The sequence below is a fragment of the Symphodus melops genome (assembly GCF_947650265.1).
Source record: "Symphodus melops genome assembly, chromosome: 3".
Taxonomy (NCBI): Eukaryota; Metazoa; Chordata; class Actinopteri; order Labriformes; family Labridae; genus Symphodus; species Symphodus melops.
Window position 1 is genome coordinate 11,567,074 of NC_136693.1, and position 27,828 is coordinate 11,594,901.

The 27,828-nt window shown below is 42.1% G+C and overlaps 1 protein-coding gene across 3 annotated transcripts in view; it reads right to left on the reverse strand.

Moving 5' to 3' along the window:
- fam189a1 (family with sequence similarity 189 member A1) overlaps positions 1-27,828 on the reverse strand; it is a 90,350-nt gene that overhangs the window by 46,366 nt on the left and 16,156 nt on the right. For 2 of the 3 annotated variants that reach the window (XM_079338938.1, XM_079338936.1), the window contains exon 1: positions 26,022-27,007. In XM_079338938.1, coding sequence (XP_079195064.1) covers positions 26,022-26,279 — 258 coding nt within the window. In that variant the 5' untranslated portion in view covers positions 26,280-27,007. Of the gene's footprint in view, positions 1-26,021; positions 27,008-27,828 lie in introns of those variants that run through there. The other variant, XM_079338937.1, reaches the window with a different exon arrangement.

The following is a 27,828-nucleotide window of genomic DNA, read 5'->3' on the forward strand; positions in this document are numbered from 1 at the left end:
TGCTCCCTTTCAGCTCGAGGTCCACAGTGTTTTCCTGCCTACATTTCTCTTGTTCACATCTTCATTGACGAGGGGAAGACATGTCACGCTCGTTGGTGCCATGGTGCTTTTCAGTGCTGTCTGACAGTTTGCACAGACGCAATCAGGAAATAAAACACCTAGTGAGTAAAAGTAAGAATGCCGATCAAGGTGTTTAAGTATGGATTTTAAGGAACATCAAAAATCAGATTGCTTTTCACCTTAAAGAAGATTTTTGTATGTAGCTGTGTGTGTGTGTGTGTGTGTGTGTGTGTGTGTGTGTGTGTGTGTGTGTGTGTGTGTGTGTGTGTGTGTGTGTAAGAGATGAAAGACAAATGAAGGTGAGCTGTAGCATCGGGGGAGCTCATCTCCTAATGCTTGTGTGACAATTTCAGCTTCGAGTAACCTTCAGGTAACCTCTTCTGCGCCGATGAAATGAACAGCACAACATTAGTGTGTGCATGTGTGTATCTTAAAGCATGTGTACGAGCATAAACAGAGCATGTGTGGACCCCCTCCCCTGCAGGGATCGTGAAGGTGTTTGATGTCTCTGCCTGACTGAAGCTCACGCTGACAAATCTTACAGGCGACCTCCTCGTGTTCCTGCAGCAGTCCTGCTCCAGATCCCCCTTTTTTTCCACAACATCCATATATCCTACAGAATTACCATCTCCCTCCAACCCCCACCTGCCTCCTCCTTCCTAACCCCTCCCCCATCTTCTGTGCCATCACTTTGCTTTGGAGAGCAGCAGCACCTCGCAAGCGTAACCATGGAAACAAGGGGGAACAACAGCAGGTTGGCTGCTGCTGCTTTTTGAGGGGGGGGGGGGGGGGGGGCGTGGCATCTCAGAGACCCTCTGCTCCTCTCCTTTCACTCATGGAGGTCTGTAGTACCTCCTCTGAATGAATGCAGGAATCAACACAAGGACCTCTGTCTGTCTTAGTGAAGAAACTGGAGTCCAGATAGACCTAAATAAACTTGTCTTGCCAGAGGGGAGAGAGAGATTTACAAGAATTCTATAAATACAGATACAAACATTACATTCCCACCATTTTAAGACAAGTATAATTATTTTAAACCCTTTTTCAAAACTCGAAACCCTAAAAAAAAAAAAAGGGCTACATTTTTCCAAAAACCTGCCTTTGACACGTGTACCTCACAGCTGAGCTAATCAGTGTCAGACGCACTCTCACAACTCAAAACAACATTTAGTTTAGAGCATGGCTGTGTTAATATCACAAGAGAAGAGAAACACAAAGGTGGAAAATAATACAACAACAACTAAATAAAGGATAAAGCAGCCAAAATTTGCTCATGACATCATCGCCCTGCCCACTCACTCTCTTCTGAATGGTCAGGACTATTTGCTTGTTTTGGTTCACACATCTGCTGCCCCTAATCATAAGACAATGTTACACCGGACAAAGTCTCCTTAAAGTCAGGGTGATCAGATTCGGTGGCGGTTTGTTTTTTTTACACATGCACCACAACCTTCAGGAGTGCAGTGCCAGTGTGACAGGGTAGTGTGCAAGTGGAGGCAAACATGAATCGGTCCTAGTGCATGGAGTACAAGGCTGCATCCGAGCATGAGGAAGGCCATCACTGTCTTCATCGTAATTATCCTCTTCTTTATCAACACTGGCTGTTTCTCAGATGCATTTGGTTTCCTTTTATCTAAAGGAACAGCTACACTCCTGCTTTTGATCAAAGCAGCTGTCACAGCCGCTGGCACTTCAGGCATGAACAAGAGTCTTTCCAACCGTTTTCTTTCTTGTTGTCAAAATATTTCTGTCGAGCACTTTTCAGACACGGTGCAGATTTAAGTTAGGTAAAAGCTGTGGATATCATGACCATGGTTTTTTTTTGGGGTTTTTTTTCCCGCTGCATTCTTTTTGACGAACAGATGGTCATTAAAGGCCGCCAGCCGAGCTTGAATCAGGGGAGTTATGATTATGATGTCAACGTCATAAAACTGTAGGATTGCAGGGTGTCCCATAATGGCAAGACAGAAAGAAAAAAACTATTCCTGACACTGAGATTTTAACTGCAAGCCCTATGTTGGCAATAAAGTAAGCTTTCATATCATTTCATATACGTTTACTTGTGTGTTGCACAAAAATCTGAAAGTCACTTGGGACAATATTGCAGAAACTTTGTGTCTGAGGTCTTAAGTTAAGACTGACGAGAGAAAGATGTTTTCAAATGTAGCATTCAGAAGAAAATCCTAAGTCACTGAAGGAATCTTATCTCATCTTACATCATCCTACCTTATCTCAGGTCAGACGGCTCCATCAATGCTAATTCACCTCCATTTATGCATATAAGGGCTGTCAAACTATCAACTTTTTTCCATTCGACTTTAAGCATTAGTAATCTCATGTTAAACCAGTGTTTGGCATTCTGCACTGTTCAAGTTAAGTTGCTTTCTCTGTTTCGTTCCGGTCCTGTGTGCATGACACTATTGTTCCCTGGGACATCAAGGCATAAATAACTGCCAACCTGAGAACATCCCTTAGTCATGAGTCCTCCACAATGTTGACAGGCCTGCACTCAGTTAGTCCACCATTTAGAAAGCACTGTGGTGAACTTGTACGATTTAGACCTGTGGCTGATTCGCACACTGCACACAGTGCTCTGTCAGTTTCAGTGATGTGTTTGTCCTCTGACATCAGACTGATGAGCTGTGACTTTTGCTCATAGATGGAAGCTTAAATTAAATGTAAATCTGGGATATCTTAATTTCTTTTGAGACAAGGTGCATATTCTTTCTGACTTGTTAAAAGCTGTTTCGAGATTTTTTTGTGTAATAAGCCATTCAAAGATGCAGAGGTGGGAAGACATACTGGTGGTTTTACTACAGTACAAAGTGTTGAGATCTTTCTAATTCCTTTGCTGGATGAAGCAATAAAAAACATTTTGTCACAGTTAGCGCATTAACACTGGACAGCCTTTATGCTTTTGCAACAATATTAAACCGATGATGAATAGGACATATTGCTTTCGGTGCATTGTAAGCGGCAGTGTTTTTCCAAAGGCTCACTTCAGACGATGTCACTGAAATTCGTAAGGAGCTGGTGAGGATGAAAAACCTTTTGACCCATTTCAGTGCATCACACGTGTGGTGTGACACCACAGCAGGGCTGATTGGTTGTGAGCGAGCCGAGAGAAGGAAAAGGACGAGACAAACGAGGAGAGGCTGCTCGGTGACTCTCTGGCTTCTCTTCCTGATTTAGATCACCATCCCACTCACTGTATCTGTCACACACGCACAAACACACACAGCTACACATGAACTGCCACTTCTCATTTCACATGAAATTATTTGATGCTGCAACAAATGACGATTGAGCATGAATAAAGAAAAAAGTTTTCCTTTCAATTCCTAAGATATGTTTGAACTGTGAGACCCGACTGGCTGTGTCCCTGCAGGAAATTCAATGCATGAAATATTTTGGGTTACATTTAGTAGTTTAATCCTCCCTGCAAAGACAGGAGAATTACACAACCAACTCGCACAGAGGGGCTGGTAGGGACTTACAGTGTAAGCACAAAACACCTCTGAATGATGGACAGAAGATGACACCTCTATATTTTCCTCATTGATGCATTTCTCGCTGTAGAAGGAGGTCCGTAATCTATACTTCACTGTGAGCGCCGGTTATGAGACAGTGACAAGCTCTGACTCTTCACTTCACTCTGGGGTCATTTAAAACAAATACAAAGCTCTCTTACACAGCTACAAATTACACACCGCAACATGTGTCTTTTGAGTGCATGGCTGCATGACAAAAAGGGTACTGATTCACCTGGATACGACACCTGCTAAGGAAACTTCAACTGTGAACTTTTGCTCAAAGTTCCGAGGTGCACTTTTTGGCCTCAGTGGTCATAATTCAGGACTAAAGGGGCTGCAGTGTGCAGCAGCGAGCAGCCGTACATCTATCCTGGATACGGCTGCAGTGACACCAGCAGCTGAATCAGGCTTTCAGTCCTGTGCTGACAGGATAATCTCACCCTGCAGCCGGCCAGATTTAAAAAGGAGAGAGCAGCGGACAGAGAGAGAGAGAGAGAGAGAGAGAGAGAGAGAAAGAGAGAGAGAGAGAGAGAGAGAGAGAGAAAGAGAGAGAGAGAGAGAGAGAGAGAGAGAGAGAGAAAGAGAGAGAGAGAGAGAGAGAGAGAGAGAAAGAACAAGTGTGTGTGGGTTGTGATTTTGTGTGTTAATTTTTACCACTCATCTGCATAAGCCTGGCTCAGAATCTGACCAAAATACTCCAAATGTTTTTCTGAGTATTTCAAACTAAAGTTGGTGATAAACTTACATCAGTTCAGCCCTGTTGAAAGCAACCAAGGTGGCATGTGCTGATGTCAGGAGTCAAATCATTTAATTCTGGCATACCAGACTGCTGATCGAGGTTTTTTTTAACGGACAAACTTTTTAAGGTCAGGGTACTCGAGTACGATACAAGTCATGGTATGTTTGTGTTCACACAGGTCAAATGAACCGGGCTCTGGGGTCAAGCATTCTCTGTCTGATCCATGCCTGTGTCCCTGCTGGGAAATCACCCTTTAGCCCCGTTTCCACCAAGCCGTCTGGTACGGATCAGTACAGTTTAGTGCGGTTTGGTTCGGTAAATGCCTGATCCTGTTTGTGTTTCCACAGCCAACCGTGCCATATTTGGTAGGCGGGGTGTAAGCCGGATGCTGATAGCCGCGTCAGCTACATAGTAGCGTTACATGACAGCAGCTAATCGCTAACAGCTAACCAGTTAATAAAGTCAACAAAGGAGAAAAAACGCGACACAGTCAACAAAAATAAAAAAACGATGGAAGACATCCAGCAGTTCATCTACTTTGACATTGGCATATTGATCTTTATTACAAAACTCAATCCAGCTTTGTATCAGAGGCTGTCTGACCCCCCATCGACTAGCTTCCTAAGCCACCTTCAGTGACAGGTGGGTCAAGACACTCAGGTTTTAACATTTACAGTCTATGATTCAAACACAAGTAACTTTCAGTGCAACATGTGTTTTGTTATTGAATTTTCAAAGTAAACAGATTGTCCAGATTTTCAGAAAACAGACAGTTTTAGAGGACATGAAGGAGCAAAGTCATCACCCCCTAATGAGACTGTCTCATCAGACACTTCTATTCTCAGATCTGATGGGAAATCTTGCCGTCTCTGCAGCCACTAAACTCTGCAAGTCATTAGAAGACACTGAGACACACACCAAGCCTGTCATTCACAGGGAGGCCACTACACGTTAATGTCAAGAAGCAATTAAAACGGTGGAAGGCGACTGAACGATTCCAGCCACAAGCTTCATTCAGAGCCTTCTAATTTAACAACCACAAACACACATGCACACACACAGACACACAGATGATCCTGAAACATCGAGATGACTTGTCTTAATCTTATTTAACTGTGGTTTCGTCTCTATCACCAGCTGTGATTTCAAATAAGTTGTAATTCGCCTCAGATGCATTTATTTCCCGTCTATATGTTTCCACTAAAGAGGAAACGCATCAAAACAGTAAAACTTTTCTGCACTGGGGTAAAACATCTGTTGGTTTGTTTGAGTATATGATTAAAGCGACAAGTTTTATTGCCACTGTGACTGTGCTTTAATCATTTAACCAGTTCATTATGACCACATGTGTGGTCTGTTGGTTCCTCTGCATTACAGGAAAGTCATTTTTATAAACTGTGCAAAAAAATCTCCTGGCGTCATCCTCAGCCTGTCTCTATTTTTTTCCACTTGTGTTTAAAAGAGTGATTTTCTGGCTGTTGGAATATTTCCTGTGAAGTCTCGGCTCCTCTGCACAGACCTGCAGCGGGCTAATGTTCTCACTTACATATCAGCTGGGTGCTGAGTCATGGGGTGAGCACATTTTATATGATATGACCTTTTTTTCTTTTCTTTTTTTCGCACAAAGTTTGAAGAGAGAGGAAGAGACAGGACCAAACACAATCGTGTACCTGGCTCTACAAACCCTCTCTGCTCTCCAGGAATAAAAAGCAAGTGACTGAAAGCTGTACCATCTTTGGAGTATCAAACTCTCCACCGCTGTCGGCTTGGAAAGAAGGATGTAAAAACTTTATAGCTTCCTTTTTTTATGGATGACACCAAAGAAGTCAAAGCCCTCACAGACTTGTGTTTGGTGGGCAGAAAGAGGGAAGCGAGTGTAAGGTTCAAAGTCTCACTCATGGCTGGAAGCCGTGTTCCATCTCTGATTCAGACATACAGTACGTGCATGTAATGGGTGGATCATTCATATCAAACTAACTAAGTATTTAGGCTCACTTGTTAAAAGAGGTGGAAAACACGCACTGACTGTACACAGTCATTCAACAGTTTCAATCTCTGCGCACTCTCCAGGAACGCTATATTGTCAAATAAGACACGGTAGAGAGGCTTATCTTCTCAACAGCCTCCTCCGGCTGAGGAATGAGCATGTTTCCCCCGGCTCATTACCAGATAATTGTCAGACTACGCCCAAAGTAAAGCAGGCATCATTCTAATGAACACATGTGACCACAGCACACTCATCATTTCATCAAGGAGAGCATAAACAAAGGAGCCATGCCGACTACTCCCATCTCACAGAAGATTTCCAGTGTGGCCAAGAGCAATTATCAGACTCTCATTACATCTTATGTGATCATGCAGGGACGAACAGAGAGACAGAGAGAGAGAGAGAGAGAGAGAGAGAGAGAGAGAGAGAATCCAAAATCACATGAGCAGGTTTAATGTGAACTCAGCTAAAGGACTTCAGGTTTTTGTTTAAATTGATCTGATTTAAAGGTGTGATTAAGACTTACAATACACTCAAAAGGTTGAAGTGAATAACTTGTGTACTGCAAAGGTTTTTAGTTTTACTCAGAAACACTTTCATTAAAAGTCTGTAAGAACAACCTTTCGTTCTTTCATTCTTACAGTCAAAAATAAACTCTCCTCTTTAAGAAAACCTCATATTTCAGGTCAGCTTTACAGCCAGTTAAATAAAGGGTTATCACCCGACAAATAGATGGAAAACACTGAATGGGTACATATACTAAGACTAATATACACAGAGGGCAACAAAAGGTGACTGAGAAGATGCCAGCAACTTCAAGACTTTCACTGTAAGGAACAAATGGGAACGATTGCAATGAAACAAGCGTCGGTATAAGTTTACTAATCAAATAACTTTTCAATACTACTGTTGAAATGTTGTAGCTTTCATAATGTTTTATCAATTGCAGCTGGATTCTTTTTTTTTTGCTTGGGGGTAAAAAAGTAGGGAAATCACTGGAAGGGGGACAGAGCTTTGTGGTTGTAACGACACATTAGTGACGTGTCCGTCTACCTGGCTACAGTGATCTAACATAAGAGCAAAACACACAAGCATTTATGTCCTGTCATATCGTCACATCATAAACAACCGAGGAGCTTAAAACAGGCACTGACAAAATGTTTAAAAAAATCATTGGACAAGTTTCAAATGTTTTTACACGTGATAAATACGACAAAGGTTGATCCTTTTAACTACAGTGAGTGGAACATTAAACCTGGACAATAAGACAGAGGGGGAGCTGTGCTAGTTTTTTACATTCATATCTGTAAGACTGACCGTAATGCAAACTGTTACCATTCTTATTCGTTGAGTTTAAATCACAAGGTAAATGTTGAAGATCAATTATTTGTACCATTTAAGTGTAAAGTATATCCACTGTCTTTTATAGACTGTCACCTAAAGCGTCCATTTGGTTTGGTTTTCTAGGATCTTGGTTTGCCCCCCTCTCTTCTCTCTCTCTCTCTCTCTTAATTGTTGTGTTTGTTGTTGATGCAGTGGTTGGCTTCTTGTGGAGTCAGCGTTTTATTGTACTTCTGGCTCCGTGCAGCTCTGCTTTCTTTGCCCCCTCATTTCTTAATTTCACGGCTGTGTGCTTGACTTTCAAGGGCATTTGTGCCCCAATTAATTTTTGTCCCACCACAACGTTGGCTGCAAAACACCTAAATAAAGCATTAAAATGCATGAGGGCATGAGGTAAATGTCAGGTGACCTACACACACACACACACACACACACACACACACACACACACACACTCTGTATTAGAGAGTATTTTTAATCCCTTCGGCTCTCTTAATGGGAAGAAATAGTGCTTTACTCTGCCTGCGCTGAAGTTTAAATGTATCCCACCCAAAGGATCTGACTCATTCTCTTTAAAGAAAAAAAAAAGGGGGGGGGAGTCAGAAATATCATGCAGGGGAACAGCATCCTCTTTTTCTGTTCTCTTCGTCTCAAACAAAGACTTCACCATCCCTGAACTATTCTTTCAAGCATATTTACAGTCAGGGTGGCAGAAAAAGGGTCAATAATCAAATATGGTGACAAAAAAGTATCCTCACACAATCGCACAAGTTTATCGTGGTCATCGGGTCCACAACTGAAATGAAACTGTCCTGAATTAATAACACATCCATCTCACCTCCATCATTCCATCCTGTGGACACAACAATGTTTGCATATCAATCTGACCAATCGAGAGAGGTTCTTCACTATACATGCATAATTTTGAAATAAAAATATAAGGCAGATAGTTCTCGTTGTAGGCGGGATTAGCCACCAAGAGACGGATGCAAACACACATGAACCCAAATAAACAACAACACAATCCCCTTCTGGCTTTACAGCCTGCTCAGATGAAGGCTGTTTTCTTCTAATCCTGCTGCTTTGAATAATGACTTGCATCTTGCTAACTGTCAGTCTGTTTAAAAAGTGAATGCAGAATTGAACCCCCACATGTTCATAAATATTAATGGGGATTTTCACCCACACGCTAATCATCATTGACAAATATATGGAAATCATTGAGTAACAGCAAAGTGAGGGCTTTCTGTTTTTGAGGTGTTGAAAACTTTTAGAATCAAAACTTAAAAAAAAAAAAAGGATGAGACATTTTCCACGCGGCCCTGAAGGGTTCTGTTCTGCAGACTGGTCCAAAGGCCTCAATTCAAACACCCAGTCACAAAAAGAGGCAGCCGAGCACTGTGCATCGGACCAACACGAAACCTAACCCCCCCCCCCTCAATTTATCAAAGTGGCCCCACAAATCAATGTGGATTACTTTGGGAGAAAGCATTGCTCATGTGTCAGTGCATTTCCATTACTACACAACAATATTGGCCTATTGGGAGGCAACGGTAATTTGGTCTATTGATCAAATCACAGATGGCAAAGATCAGATAACCGTGTCTTAGTTTAGCCTATAACTCAAATACAGAGAAAGGTGTGTATAAAATCACACACACACAGACACAGACACACACACACACACACACACACACACACACACACACACACACACACACACACACACACTGTAGAGGTCAGACCAGACTCTGCCAGCAATCATATTGTTAAATAATAAAGGGATTATCGCTGTAATCCAAACAGTGGACATCTACAACATAGTGGTGGGTGTCAACTTGTATTATGGTGGTGCAGCCACCACACAGCAGGGGTGAGTAAACCACAAGCTATCAGTAATCCAAATATGTACCAATTGGCCTAAAAGCAAAAGTTATGTTTTGTTAAATATGATGAGTTACTCCCTGGCATTTAATAAGAAATGGCGAAGTAACAAAATCTAGCGACAATCATCTTCAAAACTCGGCATTCAATATTTTTTACTTTAGGAGTAGAAAAACAACAGATTAAAACAACAACTCAACCAAGTGTTGACCAGGTGCCAGACACACTGAATTTATTCTTTTCCACTTGGATTATTGTGCCAATGAACTAAAGTAAACCCACGAGTTAACGAGGGACTCCAGAAGTGCTGGCAGGCTGACTTTTTTGACATTCCTATTGAGTCGTACGTCTTTGTTTCAGTGCTCAAAGGAACACAGTTGCTAGACTTAACATCTCTGCTGTGGCGTTTGTGTTGACTTGTGACCTTGGAAAGTGACCCAGCAGGTTATAGTGTGAGATTTAAACACACACTGTGAGGGGAGGATGCTAATGATGGCGGTCCTGTCGACACTTTTATACACTGTCCTGTTATTCATCTCGCACATTAACACGTATTTGCTCCTGAAAATCAGTGAGAGCTCTAATGAGGAATATTAACGATGGATGTGGCAACATTATTAAAAGAGGAGGACGCCAGTGATAAATATGTATTTTTGCCTCCTTGTTTCGCCTGCACATTTAAAGTCCGAGCACGATGTTGGAGGATGCACTCAAATCTGTTTTTCCAGACATGAGATTTGTCTTCTCTGACTAAGCAGAAAATATAAGAGCTGTATAACTGCATTCCTGCACCAATCAGTAACCTTTCAATTCATATACATGTCCAGACTCTAATGGCCTAATTTAGCAAAGACTTCACAAGTTTGGTTAATAAGGTATTTAGTTTCAGTGCAAAGTTTGCCACTGAAGAAATACTTGACTTGCAAAGTCAATCACTGTAAACACATAAGTGAAGAAGCAGAGGATTTTACCAACCAAAAAGAAGAAGAGTGAAAGGCTTCGAAGAGGTCAAAATGCTCCAGCAACACTTGCAGTATGAAGATCAACTTTATTAATTAACAACTTTTTTTATTAACTAGTCAGACCGAGGCGTTTAGGCTTGAGGCCTTCCTCAGGGTCAGACGGAGCATGTTGACCTCTCATAACACAAATTAGGCAAAAAAAACAAACAAGGTACAGTGAGCAGTATGAGACGTTGATCCTGAACATAACTGACGTACAGAAGGCCGTCAATACGAACCTGTTTTTAAGGTCGCACTATAATTGCAGGAGCTGGTGGGGCAGCAGTGCAGAGATCACTGCAGAGACTGGAGTTCAGTCCCCAGCAGAGAAGCTTCCAGCCTCATCAAACACAATCATTCCTGTTCACCAGTGTGGGATCAAGTCCCTGTTGAAGCACTACTGACTTGTTCTGCTTGGAGCTTGAAGTTCTATTCAACTTCAGTGCAGGTAGAATAGTAATTGCAGTAATAGGGGGAATTATCCAATCATAAAAAAGCACCATTGGTAACTTCCCCGCCATGCCATGTTTGCATTTAACACAACGCTTATTCTGGGTTCCTGCACCTGCAGCAACACTCAAAGGTTCAACTCTGCTCTGCCTTCTTCTGACTCTGTGACATTTTCACCAGATTCTCACTTGTCATGTTTCAAAGGACTGTTGCCTGGCCACGTTTGAAGCCCACAGATGTCTGTTGTTTCATAACACCAGGCGTTCAAAGACGGCGGCTGCGTCATCTCCACAAACGCAGACTCTTCAAACGAGCTCGGAGGTTTCCTTTCAAGTGTCCCGATGAGCACATCTCTACGTGACAACTACTATACTGAACAAGTCTGCAAAACACACCGTATTAGCACGACTCTTAAAGTTTCTGATGTAATATCAAAACAAAGTGCAGACTTAGATTGTTTTTCTATGGATTTATTTTGTGCATATTAAAACAGCAGTCAAACTGTGCCCAAACAAATAAACCAAAACAGACAAGCTGTTGGTTTTTTTTCCTGATATAGTGTCATCTGTTCATCCTCTCAAATTCTGCCCCTTTTCACTTTTAGTGCGTCAACACGTGATCCGGTCAAACGGTCGGTCTGCAGCTAACGTAACGGCAGCGATGTCCTCTCACAGTCGCTGTCGTCTCAGTCTGTGAACGTCTCCACTCATTGTGAAACAGCGCTGCGTTATAAACACTCTCTGCAGGTATAGCGCACGCTGAATGAATGTGCAGCAGGAGCAGTCAGAGAAACACGCGTCTAATAATGAACAAGCTTATAATACGTTTTTAATATTGCCCAACAAGAAAACTTGTTTTGTGCAATAATAATTTTAAAAAAAATTCTGAGATGGATTTTAGTTTTTAGTCTGTAATGTTGGTCGGTGAATTTTTTCATCAACCTGCCACCTTGGCTGGTCAGTCAAAAAGTTAATTTGGGACCCTGACTCAGTAATATGGTGAGTGTCAGCAGCTGTAGAGCCGAGGTGATTGGTTGTGACAAGCAGACGTTACCATGGCAGCTGCTAACAAGCAGGTTTGTAGCCCCGCTCGCCCATACGAGTTTAAGAGACAAAGAGATTGAGAGGTGCACTGGTGTCTTCATGAAAAAATGAAAGGAATCTTTTTTTAGTCGTCATTTTGCTTCAGTCTCATTTTGTAAAATAAATAGTCAAAGAATTGTATCGTGAATCGTATCGGGAGTTGAGTGAATCGTTACATCCCTACCTCTTGCCCTCAACGGTGCTTCGCGTTATGTGTTCTAATTCGTCACTCGTTCATTCGTACAAAATGTCCATCAAGTTAGCTGTGTTGCTCGGGGAAACCAGCAAGTCTCTCCCTCCTGACAGCGGTGACTCAGTAATACAAGGAGGAACATGAGCGGAAAGAAACCGATACAAGACTGTGGGAACTGAGCAACAGAGTGAGTCATAGCAGCTCCAGAGATGGGTTCGGAACAGAGACACAGCCTCACACTTATTATCCTGTCCACTTCCACTGCCTGCAAACTAGTCACACTGCTGTTCCTTTATGTACACAAAACACATGTATGAACTACAGTTTTCAAAACAGGCCCTTTGTTCTCCAGCAGCAGCTAATGAGAGGCACACAGAAGCCTGAGACAAGGCCACACTCATTACTCCACAGAGCCGCAGCTGTAATTGACTTGAACCAAAACATTTCACTCTCCGTCCCCGCTCCACTAATAGAAGTCACTCTTCTCTGAACCCTTTGTTGCTCCTTTGCTTTCAAACTGCTTGTTCCCTCTCTCTCTCTCTCTCTCTCTCTCTCTCTCTTGCAGGCTGTCTGTCATTTCACACATGACGATCCTGTCAGCGCTCTGATCTTATGCTACACGCTCTCCTTCTTTCTCACACGGCCTGCCGAAAAAGACAAACCCCCCCTCCTCCCCTCCCCCATCATGATGCAGAGTAGCAATAAGCCATACAAACTGTCTCTTGCTGCCATAGTAACTAACCTTGAAGAGGTCCTAATCAGAGTCAACACTGACTAAGAACATGGCTCCTGTTTTAAAGCTTTCTATGGATTGAGTGGAGATGCTTCATTTCCCTCACACCGAAGAGGATTTTTCCTCGAGGACTGCTGCGTGTTGTGACTTGTCATTGTGAGTGGCTGTAATGCAGCGACTGTTCAAAAATGAAAAAAACCCATGAAATGAAATTATGAAAGTTTTCAAGATTCTGGCACCAACTCTGCTACATTTTGTTACTGAGACATTTCCTCATAACTGCAAATATATATATATTTTTTTGGGCAACATAGAGGAAGAAATCACGCAAAGCATTCAGTTACTTCTAATGTGAAGCTTGTTCTGGAACACGTACTCCTGTCTTCTGCTCAGACAAGATCAAAGAAGAAGCATTCACTGAGGAAATGTTAACCATAAACGCATTAGAGCGGAAACTAATGATTGCTTCATCATTGTTTATCTGCAGAGTGTTTTACAAATAAATGAACGTTTTATATCCAGGGTTTTCCCAATGAAATAAAACCCAAGTACAAAGAGAAAACAGATGAGCAAAAGCAAGCACAGAAAGACAAAAATAACACAACAGCAATGAGAACATTTTTTATCATGAAGTCGGGTGAAACCTTGTTTTGACCTGGAAGGCAGTCAGAGGGGACCAAACCAAAGAAAACGCATTTCATGTTTGTGTGATGGACGTATGCACACTCCTGAAATCTTAAGTGCAGTCCCAGAGGTGCTCGCTCTCCTCCTGGAGCCACAGCTGAAACATGGATCCAACAGAGATGTAACCTCCGGGGAAACAAACAAACAGCCAGCCGGTGGGATCAAAAAGAGTGTAGATTATGAGAAGTAGGAAGAGGGACTGCTAACCACGCTGAAGCCAAAAGAAACTGTGAGAGGACATTGCCCTTCATCCCCTGCAAACCCGGATGCAGATCAGTAGCTATGTTCCCCTTTCTTTACACTCCACACTTTTTAAAGTTTGCGAATAACCTTAACGTCTTTCTCTTTTAAAGCATTCATTTGAAAATAAAACAAAACAAACCTTTACAATGACAAACCAGTGAGAGGAAAACCTACTTGGGATTTCAAACAGAGAGAAAAAACAGACACTCTCAGGATCCTCTCCAGCCCCAGGACAGTTTGATATAAACGAGCGTTTAGCACTTTTTCCTCTAGCAAGAAACAGAGAGGGAAAACGATTCTTCTCACTCTAAAATCAGCAGTGTCATTTCAGGGCACCACAGCAAAGACAAGATCCAAAATGTGCCCGACTGAAGATATAATATAAGTAATATAAGATATCTATATAAGTGATAGATGCACATTTTCTTCGTCTGTAGAGACAAGTAATGCAGCCACTATTTATTCAGCAGTTTTTACAGAATTATTATTAAAGAAGACGACGACACAAAGGGCTTGCATCGAGAGTGCTCACAGAGAGACTGAGCCAGAGAAAAGAAGCAGGATGATGTTTTAACAGATTAACCTCAGCTGTGCAGAGAAAATAAAATCCCCCTTTATCTCTTCTGGAGGCTTTTGCTCTTATTAAACTCCCACTGAGGTTCCTCTAAGGCAGCTGAGTTCGACAGTCTGATCAATCAGTCCTGTACTTTTTCTCTCCTTCATTCTGCCTCTATACTATCTCACTCCTATACACACATGGTGGATTAATAACATGGGCAACAAAGTCCTTGGAAAACGTCCGGAGGTGCATCCTTTGGCCTGCCTGTCCCATCTGTATCGATGTGACAACAGGAGGAGCAGGAAGCGACGAGGGAATGTATCACTCAGGCCATTATCAGTGAAAAATGACTTTTAGATAATGCTGCTGGACTCCACCAGGAGACAACTGGGGCAACATTACAGGTGACAAATCTGACCACTGCTAGATGTTGAATAAAGTGTGTGTGTGTGTGTGTGTGTGTGTGTGTGTGTGTTTTCTACTCAGAGGCCGATTTGGTGACCTTAAGTCCACCATTACCAGTGGTTAAAGCTTTGACCTTTTACCTTGGCTATTTATCCTACGGCTCATTCATCCACACGGACAGATTTCATTCTTGTTACCCATTGTCGCAGAGAAAACTGTTTAGTATATTCTGCTTTTCTCACTCTATTAAAAAGATAGTTTGCCATATGCTCAGGGAGATCAGCTGCACCTCTGGCTTCTCTTATTATATTAAATGTTTGAGCAATGGGGGGTTTTTTTCTCATACTTTTTAAAGGCCTCAGTAGATTATGAAATCTAGGTTGTTCAACATGGTGTCCATGCTATGTAAGGTCCAAGTGTTCCACAATTGAAGCTCTCACAAAGTGTCTTACGAGCTGAAAGTTTTTAATGCACATTTTGAGTTTCGAAAATTCCGAAAAAATTCCGAAAACTAAAATGACTTTTTATGCATGGCTGAGCTGGAAGAGTCACAGACATCCGTCGCTTCAGCATCACTTGATTTATGCCATGTCTTGTCTCAGGAGACCCCTCGCCCCCCCTCATCCAGGCCGACAGGCATAGTCCTTCACTGTAAGGTGCCTGTGTGAATAACAAGATCAGGAGAATTTCAGAGGCAGACAAAATTCTCCAGATTTTTGTACATAAAAACAGCATCTGTTTCCATTGTTATCTGGACTGCGGGTCCCGCCCTATCTAATAGATGAGTTTGCATGATTTAGCAGCAGCATTCACTGTTCAGCAACATTCAGCACCTTGCTGAACAGTAAGGGCTGAGGTGTGTGAGGAGAGGCGAATAAATAAACTTTAAACAAACACTCGCTCTGGTGTCACAGTTCCCTTCTAAAGACTCACATGTCGCTGATTTCACTCTCTCGTCATTTCAGAAAAGCTCTGCAAAAACATAAATCAACTTCTGTCGCATGTGAGCTAACTCGGGCTAACGCCAGTGGGCTGGGTGTGATCTTCTGGTTGCTCGAATAAATATCAGCCATTCGACAAACTGACGAGCCCTTTGAAACTTTTATTTGAAGCTAAGTTCTCTCTACTGTACGACTGATTAGGGGAAGTTTTCATGACAATAACGAGAGTTTAACAGCAAATTTGTTGTCATTCAGAAAGCTCCGGCTCTCTTCATGAAAGTTTATTTTTCTACTCTTTAAATGAATAAGCGCTCTCATATCAATCCGATTCAAACGCTCCTCTCTCCCGTCCAAAACCGTCTTTGCCGATTGTTCTATTCCTCCGCTGCTATTGTTACGACTTTGTACTAAGAAGTCTTTCATGTATAAAAAAAGTTGTTTTTTGTGAAACTCTTTCATAAAGAAAATCACCACAGCTGTCTAGACAGAAACCTAAATATGAAACATTTTTTTTCCTTTTTGCCTCAGCACTCAGATCATCCACTTTTACAAGAGAACTCCTTTTCAAAAGGTTTGCTTTGTGCCCTGGGTAAAACAAACTTTCTGATAATGTTGAAAAGGCAAACGGTGTTTATTTAAGAGCTAAAACTCCTCTCACATTAGTCCTTAGGCTCTTGATGCATCTTTCTCAGCGCCTGGTTAACCCAAGCTTTCAACACTGTGGTGGGCTACTTTCTCAAAGACTGGGAGACAAACACAGCAAGATTACAGAAAATAAAAAGAAAAGCTAAGAAGTCAGTGTTATTTGCTTCAATAGCTTTCAGTTCCAGAGGTGAATCTGTCACGTATTTATAGACACATAGAAACCTTGTTTTCTCTGCTGTCTTCATGTCTCTGTGGTCTGTTTTCACATAGATAAAAAAAAATAATAATGGGGACGTACACGACCAGCCTATATTTCTCCTCTGGCTGCATATAGACAAATAAATACAGAGCACACACTGACAGCCCCTCGACCTGCCCTCCCACATGTGTACACACATAAAAGCCCCCTCCAACACAACAGTAGCTAATCATAGAACAAAGGGAGGCTGCAGTCAGCAGGCTCTCCCATTGATCAGTTATGGAAGGCTGAGAGGGGGGGGGGGGTGCAGGGGGGATGCAGCTCCATAGCAGGTGGGTACAAGTCAAATACATCAACAAAGCTTTGTGTGTCTGTCTTTATACTGGTGATAGCTTGTTGCAGCACGCCGATGAAAAGCCCTATTTTTTAAGAAACCTCTTAATGCAGGTCAAAGCCGAAGAGGGAGACGCAGACAAAAACTCTCCTTTCAGTCTGGACAAAAGAAAAGTTTGATTTCCTTTCCTGTTGGATTAAACAAGAACATGTGCAGACTGAATGTGAACACTGGTTAAGTACAGTCACAGCACAGGTGATGATACCCTCCTCTTTGAAGCAAACTATAGAAATCTACATCTGATCCCAGATATCTGTCGCTTTGTGTCTGTCTTTTTCTGACTTCTGGTTTCCCTCTCTCCCCCTTTCAGCTCAGCTCAACCTTTTTTGGCCTTTTCTATTCAACAGTCTGCAGACAGACCTCCTGTCGGCCGGGTCGAGGCTGTTTGTAAAGAAGTGCAGCATCAAGCATTCTGTCAGACACATCCCGAGCCGTGGGTCACACTAATACACAGTGGCACTACAAACAAGAGCCGGCACAGGAGATAAAATAGAGGATTTATGAGAGAAAGGGATCTATGATGTATGCACATACAAACACATCATGCATTCCAAATTCAAAAATTCCCCCAAAACACATGACCCCGTCCGTCTCATTCTTCTTCCTGTTATCCCAAATGGGTTTGAAGGGCGAGTTCAGGTCTGAAAATGTCCAGCAGCTTTCATCACACATCAGCCAGCTTTACTCTTCAAACATCAATATGAGGCAGATAATGGAGACTGTTTGTTTTGGATGTAGATGCATCAGGATGTGTGTGTGTGTGTGTGTGTATAAAAGTGTCTTTGAATACAAAGTACAGAGATGTTACACGTGCACTGATATGTGTTTGATCATTTAGCCATATTTTAGCATCCTAGCCAGACATTTTCTTTGACACATTTCTGCTTGGAATAATAATTTGTGTCTTTGTGGTTTTGAAACAAAGATTTTCAATCAAACAGTAATTCTTTATTTCATCAAATCTATTTCTCTTTCTTCAGTCAAAAAATCTACACTTTATGAATGCACAAACTGTTGATTTCTGGGGTTGGACGTTCAGAATCAATATGAGCCAATAGTAACAGAAAAACATGAACACAGCTCTCTCTCTCCCCCGCTCTCTAGCAATTTTATGAATAAATAAAAAATAAATATAAACAGGTCTTAAATACATTTAGGAGTTTATATCCTCAGGTCGAGTGTGTGGTAAACACTGGACTGGATATTGATAAGGATCACATGGTACGATACATAGCACAATACATGGTATGTATCGTATACATTATGATCGCTTTGCAACGCTACATGATTTACTCCAAAGTACAGTTAGTAAGGGAAATATGGCTTGTTGTTAGAGAGTCAAAACTATTTCATTCAGAACCTCCATTCAAATGTGTTAGACTGTAGACTTATCACAACACCACAATCAACAAACATCAAAACCTGTTTCAGAAGCATCCCAACAGAAATATAAGCCCTGGGCCAGTGGTAAAAAAAAAACAATCAACACGATGACTTAGAAAAGTGTAATATACATTTAAAAAAAGTTTGGTTCATCCAAAAAAAAACAAAAAAAAACATACTCATGATTAAAATCAAAAATGTGAGATCTGTGATCCTTTGCATCACTACTCCTGCACGTCGGTCTGTGTCGTGACTGTGGAGCTGAAGATCTGACACAACACACACAGACACACGGCGTGCAGATGAAAAACAGCTGTACACAAACGTAAAGATTTTTGTTGCATGTCTGAGCAGAACTTGAGACATGATTATTCGTTCAGTAGAGTTTAACCGCCGTGACACAATCATACATTTACAAGCAGGGGGCGCCGATGGCTTAGCGGGTAGGTCCCGCCCCATGTACAGAGGCTTTAGTCCTCCAAGTGGGCGGCCCAGGTTCCAGTCTGTCTTTGGCTCCTATTCCAAATCTCTATGTCATCTATGTATGGACATAGAATCGTGAAAACAGATACAGGAATACTTTGCTGTAATGATCGCTTGCCTTATCTCTGATTTTTTTGCATTACAACGTTATAGAAATGTGTAGCTGCAGCGAATTGATTGGACAATACTCATCACGATAATGACGACAGTGAGGAGAGTTTTATCAAGTTCAAGTCCTTTTTGCCATCTAACTTAAAGTCAGAGTCGCTTCAGTCAGAGTTTCACTTAAATTCATCATCCCATCATTTAAAATCCTAAAAGAACAAAACATGTGACACATGTTGTTTTTTTGTTTTTGTTTTTTATCGTTTGTCTTTTCTTTATCTTGCAATTGAGATTGTGATGATTGTGTTTTATATGTCAGGACTGGACCCCAGGAAGATTACCGTAGTTGTCGTCTTGGCGTCAGCTAATGGGGATCCTTTTAAATAAACAAATAAACAATCAGATCTTCCGCACAATTACAAACGAAAAACATAAAAGAGACTTCCTTAGCATGACACGCAGAAGAAGCACAGATCATGCTGTATATGACATTAAAAATGTCATATACAGCATGATCATGAAAATAAAAAAAACAGCAACACCAGTGAGGAAATGGATTGAGGAACGAGATGGGGCGGAGCGGTTGGATTAAAAAAAAAAGAGAGAGAGGGAGAGAGAGAGAGAGGGTATTAAGTAAAGTTGACAACTTGAAATATTAAAGCCTTTTTAAAACACCTATATGTTGGGGTGTGTGTGTGTGTGTGTGTGCGTGTGTTAGCAGGGACAAACTGTTTCCTCCACCATGATGGAGCTCACTGGGAGCACTGGAGTGGGGGCAGGATGCACTGAAGGGTCCTCACAGTAATGAGGAGCAGCAGGCTGAGTGTCTACTTATTATGAAAGGTAAGGCATCAAAGTGAATTACAGCTGTTCAGCGACACCTTGGGACACACCGGGCGAGGAAAACCACATGACATCATCGCACTGCAGGCGTACTTTAAACACCAGAGATGTCAGAAAAACCTCCAGTGGGTGGCTGAAAACTTTCAACAAACACCAGGCTCATGGTTGATGGAATCAATTTAATTAGCTAATCAATAGGAGATGTAAGACAGGCCGGTCCGGCCGAGACACGCTGACCACTCTGTCCATTTAATCTCAACCGAGGAGATGAGTGAAGCAGTTGAGGAGCCACGTCCTCTATTGACAGCTGGGAATAAATGGCCGCATCAAAACAACTAACAGCCCAGTGGACAGTTATGTCTTCAGTCTCAGAGTAAAGCCTCTGCCACACAGTTTGCCACCGGACGGTCGTCAGGTCATACGATACTGTGACAGCACAAACAAACGCACGAGACAATAACATGATAGTGAGTTTTGATCGTAGTGCCTGGGACGTGATCGGGGAGCCGGATATTTAAAGTCAAATACAAAAACATAGCCCACTTGATCTGACAGCACTATCAGACTACAGCTAAAGTAACTTGTTGGCAGTGCTCTTCTTCATTATAGTCTTCACTATCCATCGTCTTTTACATCACAAAATCTCCTCAAGCATTCTCAAAAACTCAGCCTGTCAAACACTTTCGTCTTCTTCTTCTCATTTTAATCTAATAAATCAGTAAAGTGATATGATAACATGCTGATTTACTTGAACATACTAGACAGCAGAACAAGAGTACTTCGCTTATTTAATTCAAACACCGACAGTAACTGCTACAGTAACGTATGTTAAGGCATGCAATGTGACTCGCAATGAGACAAATATTTCGAAAAATCAAAATGAAATGCATGCAGCAAAGGTCAAAGGTCATCATATCTCAAGGTAATAAAAGTGTTGTCAAAGCTTTCAAGCCTTCCTCTCACAGGACGTCTTCTAAGAGGACGATTTCCTCTGAGCATCTAAAACCAACATCTCCTCCGGAGTACAGCCATGAAGCTAGCTTTTATTCTATTTGTCAAGGATGTGATATTAGAGATGACAAAGAGGTAAGTACTGAAAGTTTCTCATCAGGGCTTTTTAACCAGCACTGTGACCTGCTTTTTTTTTTTTAAAGAAAAAGTTCAAACCTGGTCATGATTACCCAACTTCCTGTAAGGCATGATATTGTATCACAAAGTTCAGAAGCTGAGCCTCTTAGTGATTCAGATTGTTTTTTTTTTAAATGCACTGAATTATTAGGTGGTAACATTTACACACATGCAGTATAATAAAACACATTTTCATGGTGGTACCAATGGTCACCAGCATCATTAAAAGCAGCATCCATAAGAAACTCATAATTTCTTTACTAAAAGCCTGCTCACTTAATGTGTTTCCAACACAGTAACATGTTTCCTCTGACTGAGCACAAACTCATACGTTCAAGCCGACGTGGCAGCAAAGGGACATCATCAGTTTTAAATCAATCAGTTTGTATATTAGCCGAGCGATGCACAGCGATGGCTAATCATGTAAAGAAGTAGTTTATGGAGAGTTTCCTCCAAACTACAACTTTCAGTTTACATTCATAACAAATCTTATCTCAGGACACTTTACTCAACAACTACCACTTCCTTCTCGTTCACCAGCTGCCGTCCCCTCGAGTCTGTTAAAGTTTTCAAATGAAACGTTATTAACAAGCGTCGACGCTCCACCCCGATCGTACGGTGACAGCTCTCAGGTCATGCCCGACTATCGGGTCAGAAAGCGTGAGCACATAAATCTTAAGGTCTGCTCGTGTGTCGTAAACGATTCAGTCGTACAGTGTGAGCTGACATGCCACCACGACTTTTATACAAATCTGAGAAAGATTGTACAGTAATCCATGATTAGCACAGCACCATGCATCATTCAGTAAAGTTACAGTAAAACATCCCACAGGCTTGACAATAAATTAAACGACTTTAATTTTTCTGACAAGAAGCACATCTGTATTTGCTTCGCTCGTATTCGACAGGTAGAAGTCTGCTAACCACTGCACTTTAAATTCAGAGTCTATATGAAATGTATGTGTTGTGAGACCTGTTGCCAGGAAACAACCTAAGCTCAACAAGACCTTTAATGAATGATGGCTCACACTACCTTGCTGTAGAAAAGCAGAAACAGCAGAACGAAGCAATAAACAATTTAATTAAACCTTTCACCCTCTTTGTCTGCGTCGACTAAAAGCAATGCCAAGAAAAAAAAATGCAAACACGCAAACATTTGAAAAAAAACTAAATTAAATGCATTTCCATAAATTAATTTGATTTTGACTCCTCTTCCACACTGGCACAAACACACATAGACATCAAAAGCCTCCACCATACAAAAACCTCCTACAAAACACTGTGGAGCCCTCTGCTTAAACACACTGCTGGCAGTTTGAGCTGGAAATCCAGCGGGGGGAGAGAGAGAGCTGCCTCACAACAAACACCAAGAATATGGTCTTAAGCTGTCTTTGTGGTGGCACAGTCTGAAGATTTGAGATGTTGGAGTGTTACTTTGAGAGAGGTTGCACACTAAATCCATCTCCTTCCACACGACCAGGGAGTTAAAAAAAAGAAAAAAAAGAAAAAGAGCGAAAATCCATTTCTGGAGCAGCAGGAGGATCTGAAATATCCCATTGATACAGATATCAGAAACTAATGTGAATGTGTAAATGATGCCTGAATTAACTCCCTCTGATGGATTTACATATCCACATATTTCGTTTTCATTTGCTGTGACGACGAATGAGAATGGGTAGGAGAGGCGGTCTGTGTTTGTGTTTGGACACTTGAATCGGTTCCGAGTTTAATTTGTGGAGATGTGAGGTGAACAGTAATTTGTTCTGCATGTCAGCCGCTGACAGCTGCTGCAGCCCTGTGGCTGACACGGGCACGATGCCTCATCTATCATCCATAAAGCCAGCAGTGCGGCTTGATTCACTGCCAAACCGGATGGTAACCTGGCTGAGCAGAGTGACTGCAGGCAGGGCCTCACACAGCGTTCAAAATTGTGATCAACTCGGCTAATCGAAAGAGCACTGTGTCATCTTTGTCAAAAAAAATCTTTAAATTAGCACGACTACGACTGCAGGGTTTTAGAATGAAACCCGGGGATAGGTGTGAAAAAGAGCAAGATATTTGTAAAGTTTCTGCTAGCCTTATGTAGATGTGTGTGCACTTTTTAAACGTGCCTTTGTTTTTATTTTTTCCAACAAACCAAAGACTGTATAAATTAGCTGCCATGACGTCACCAATAGGTTGTTATTGGTGGCCGTATATGAACTGAAGGAGAGCACTAGAGAGGAGTGAGGGGTTGGAAAACGGCAGTCAACAAAGCTTATCAGCTTACGCCCAGAGCTAATTCATTAGCTGGCTAATGAGCTAGCTCACCACTGTATTTTCTACAGTATTTAACTTTATTTGCTTGGTTAGCTGAACAACACCACACTGAAGGAGCTTGGAGACTGTGAGGGCTCTGTAGTGATCGGCACAAACCGGGTCACTTTAAACATCTAGGTTTGTATTTTCTTCAATGAAGTGTGAGGACAGCTATCAGGTCCCACATTTCACTACGCCTCTAATTTTGTATATTTTTAAGCTCTACTATAATAACAACACTGTGTCAGTTATTTTAAAAAGAAGACAGCCATGTACAGGATCAACGGGAGTAATTACCCACAGAGAGAAAAACTTTTTCTTTAGGTCGGGCATAAACATGTTTAATTCTACTATGAAGTTGGGCTTTTTGATGTGGCACCCGACAGGGATTGGCTAATTTTTGGACCCAAGCTCAAGTGGAGAATCAAGGAACTGCAGTTTTTGGCAAACTGTGTTGCTTTTATTTGTCAGAGCTAAATGCTGACACTGATGTTACAGACAAACAAATGAAAGCTGTTAAATGTGTTTTTGTTAAGAGTATGGAAAATGAAGAAGAGGACATTTAATTCATGTGTTTTAAGCATTTGTGTGTGTGTGTGTGTGTGTGTGTGTGTGTGTGTGTGTGTGTATTTCGAGGAGGAGGAGGAAGACAGACAACCATGCTGGGCTCCGTGTAGGAAGGAGAGATTACACCTACTCTCACTGTGGCTTTGATGCAATTTCACAAATACCTCTAATCACACAGATTCTTAATGACAACCCACAGCGGCCACACACAGACACACACACACACACACACACACACACACACACACACACACACACACACACACACACACACACACACACACACACACACACACACACACACACACACACACACACACACACACACGTTACTCGAGCTACATTTAAATGCTTTAGAAGTACAATGTCAAAAGGCTGGCACCTCTGTCTGGAAATCAGAGGATCTTCTTGAGCACATGCAGATGTCTTCATGCTGAACATTATTTATTGTGCTTCATGTAATGTTTGTTCTTAGTGTGAAACTTTTTGCGCAGCTCTCTTGGCCAGGAATCCCTTTAAAAGAGATCTTGTATCTTAATGGGATCCCTGGCTAGCGTTTATATGACAGCACACTTTTCTTATTAGAATAAACCACAGAGCACAGCTGCCAAAAAGCAACTCAAGCCCCCCTGTCCAGACACTGGTGATGAGTCTAATTAGCTTGACTAAAACACAGAAAAAAGACACAATTCTCAAGCAAATCTGCTCCAAGGCCATTTCAAATGTCAAAAGAGGCTGCTTTTCAATACTAAAAGCTGACATTGAGTGATACAGATGCATCTTTGTTCAAGGCCACATTTTACAATTCAGACTGAATGTTAACTCTGAAGCTTTTAAACTGATTTAGTTGTTCTTAGAAGTATTTCTGTGTGACTTTACAAAATGCGACTTCCACTTTTTTAATTGCTTGAGGGCAAAATAGTTGATGAGTCAGCGTCTATGGACAGAAATCTGGACGTCAGACAGTATCTGAGATATGGCTCTACTGAAAGACATTTTTCCAGCCCCTCAGTGAGTCCAAAGCTGTTTTCACATACTGTATACAGTAAACTCCTGAAAATACCTCGATCATTTCTGGAGGTTTCAATGTCACTGGAATTTGAGACATTACCTCACAGCCCGAGGTAAAACATTTAGTTGTTTATTATATGTGTGCTTCTTATTTGTCCAGCTTCTGGTTTTGGTGCTTAACGGTGAAAATACAAAGACAAACATATTATGAACAGTCCCAGTTAAATGTGAACCATACAAAGCAGCCAGGTTACATTTTCTTCCTGGAAATTGTTTGCATCTTCGATGTACATTTTCACATACTAATAAAGAAACCCTGAACCTTCAAGATGGTCTCTGGTGAGCTTATTGTGGTTTACTCTAGTTTTTTTTTTATATGACCGAAGTAAAAAGTTCTGTTCTTGTCTGAAAACCTTTGATTGCTGTTTATTGTGTGTTTCAGGTCCCATTGATAGCTGCATCAGGTTCTGCTGCACTGAGATTAAAAGAAGGTAGCATAGAGCACAGGCCTGATGATGTAGAGTCAAGCGCTAATAAAGAAGCGCTGACCCTTGACCTCTCTGACCCCTGTGGTTACTTCCTACTGCAACAATATATGCTCTCTCATTCAGGCAGTTTCTCTCTCTCTCTCTCTCTCTCTCTTGCACATAAACACACAGATGGCCCCCATGGCACAGACCTCCCCTCACCCCTGCACTCTGCCCTACTGCCTCTATAATTAATGGACTTTGGGTCTCAGGCAGGAAATCAGGGGAGTGTGCATTCATAAATATTTACAGAAACCACCATGAAAATTTCACTTGTGGAAAAACACAACATCATAAAGATGATCATCCAAACACTTCCTACAGTAGGCTACACACAGAAAAGACCAAAGTTAGATGGGCTCTTCCATTACACATAATGTATTGTCTCAGAATACAGCTCAGTTCTGAACCTTAGATTAATCTGGACTTCTTTGAAATCTCCCAAAACTTGATGCAATATCCCATTACTAAAATCAGCAGTCACAATAAACATCCAACCTATCCATGACTTAATCACACATATTTCTCTTAATAAATGCTAACTAACAAATAAATAGATCATAACACTCCTGTCTTAACAGATCATCATTCAGCAATACTCACAGAGAAGCCAGCCCAGAAGGGACAGGAGTGACGGACTCTGGGAGATGTAGTGAGAGCCAGAGCTGCGAAGCTGACCGCCAGAATGAGACTCCCCAGGACCATCTGAGAGACTCCCAGTGCCAGCATGATCCCCGTCCGGGTCCGGTACTCCCTGAGCCGGGACAGGCTGCGGGACAGCGAGGCCGGGCTCAGAGACCCCGGACCGCCGATGCTGCTGCTGCCGACGCCACCGCCGCGGGGCAGCGCGTGCACCGGCATTGTCACTGAAGGGTACAACCGACAAACACAGCAGCACGTAAACGAGACGAAAACATCCACAACGATCACAGTCTGTGTGTTTCGCTCAGCAGTAAGCTGTGTAAAAAGCGTAACTCGAGGTTTCCGACTTGGGTGATTCCGTTCAATTAAGACGCTCGCGGTCGCTCCAATTAGCCACGCGCTGCGGAGGAGGAGGAGGAGGATGACAGGAGAGAGGTGAGAGAAGACTCTGCTGGACCAGAGGGCACAAAATGCTAATAAGCACCCACAATGAAAGAAGGGCTATGATGAGTCCAGATATAGGAAATAAAACCGTGGAGTGAAAGCTCCAGCAAAGAGCCCATTCCTCCAAAGTCAAAGCGCAGAAAGGCAATAAGAAATCAAACACCTCATCCTGCCGTCAGCCAGCCTTGCACCATTGCCATGCTGTCCTGTTCGCCACTGCGGGTTCTCCAACAACTCAAAAGGTGCAGAAAAAAAGAAACCAGCTGAGTCTTCACTCCTTATGAGAAAACAGAAAATAAGACATGTAAAAGGTTGAAATAAGCCAAAAGATTTCCGTCTTTCAATGTCTTCAATTCCGCAATTGCGAGCGAGCCGCGTTACTCCTGTGTGAGGCAGCAGCCGTGCTTTCACAGACGACAGCAGATCTAACAGCCAGGACAGGAGGTGCACACTGAGCAGGCCTGCTGGAGATGTGCCACTGCGCGTTTGCATGGCGACGCGCCGCGCGGACGGACTGTGTTTTACTACGAGGGGGGAGGAGGAGGAGGAGGAGGAAGGAGGAGGAGGGGAGGAAGAGGGCTGCAAACCTGCGCGTGATTTGTCACCGCTGCTGGTGATGTAGTGCATGATGTAGGCCTCGTGAAAAACGTGGTGAGGGAGTGCACGTTATAAGACACGAAGACGTGACAGGTTAAGTCCTGAATTGTTTGTAATGATAATTTATTTTCTGTCTGATTTTTTTTTTTCGAGCTTTAGCTGAAAGCACATAACAGAAATATCTCACCCTCGACCGAGACAAGGACTTCACTTACGTCGTTATTGCAGGTCAACCTGGCAGTGCTCCTCGTCGTCTAAAAATAATCGTCGTTTTTTTGGCATCATATTTGTTTGTCTCAAACATGTTACCAGCTCGCATGTAATTACACAAACTAGCAGTCTTTCATGTTGCCGCCAACATTATCACCTTCTCTTATTGTTTTAATCAATAGGAGGAGCGCGGTTAATTGTGGGATCACTAGAACAAATTGTTTATTGTTTAGTTATTATTTTCGGCACTTGTTGACTCTGGACCAACAGCAGTTACTGTAATGGATGTGTGGTCCTACTACAACAACACTTAAACGTGGTAGCGTTGACAGTGAGTTGACACCAAATGTAGAGTATATACTGAATAATATATTGATATGTGATAGAATATATATCACAAGACCATTCAATACTATGCACTAAAATATATTAACACAAAATGTTCTGTCACCCCCTTCCTTGAGTCAGCTGATATAATATGCAACTATTCTCGTTAAATAATGATGATCATTAGGTG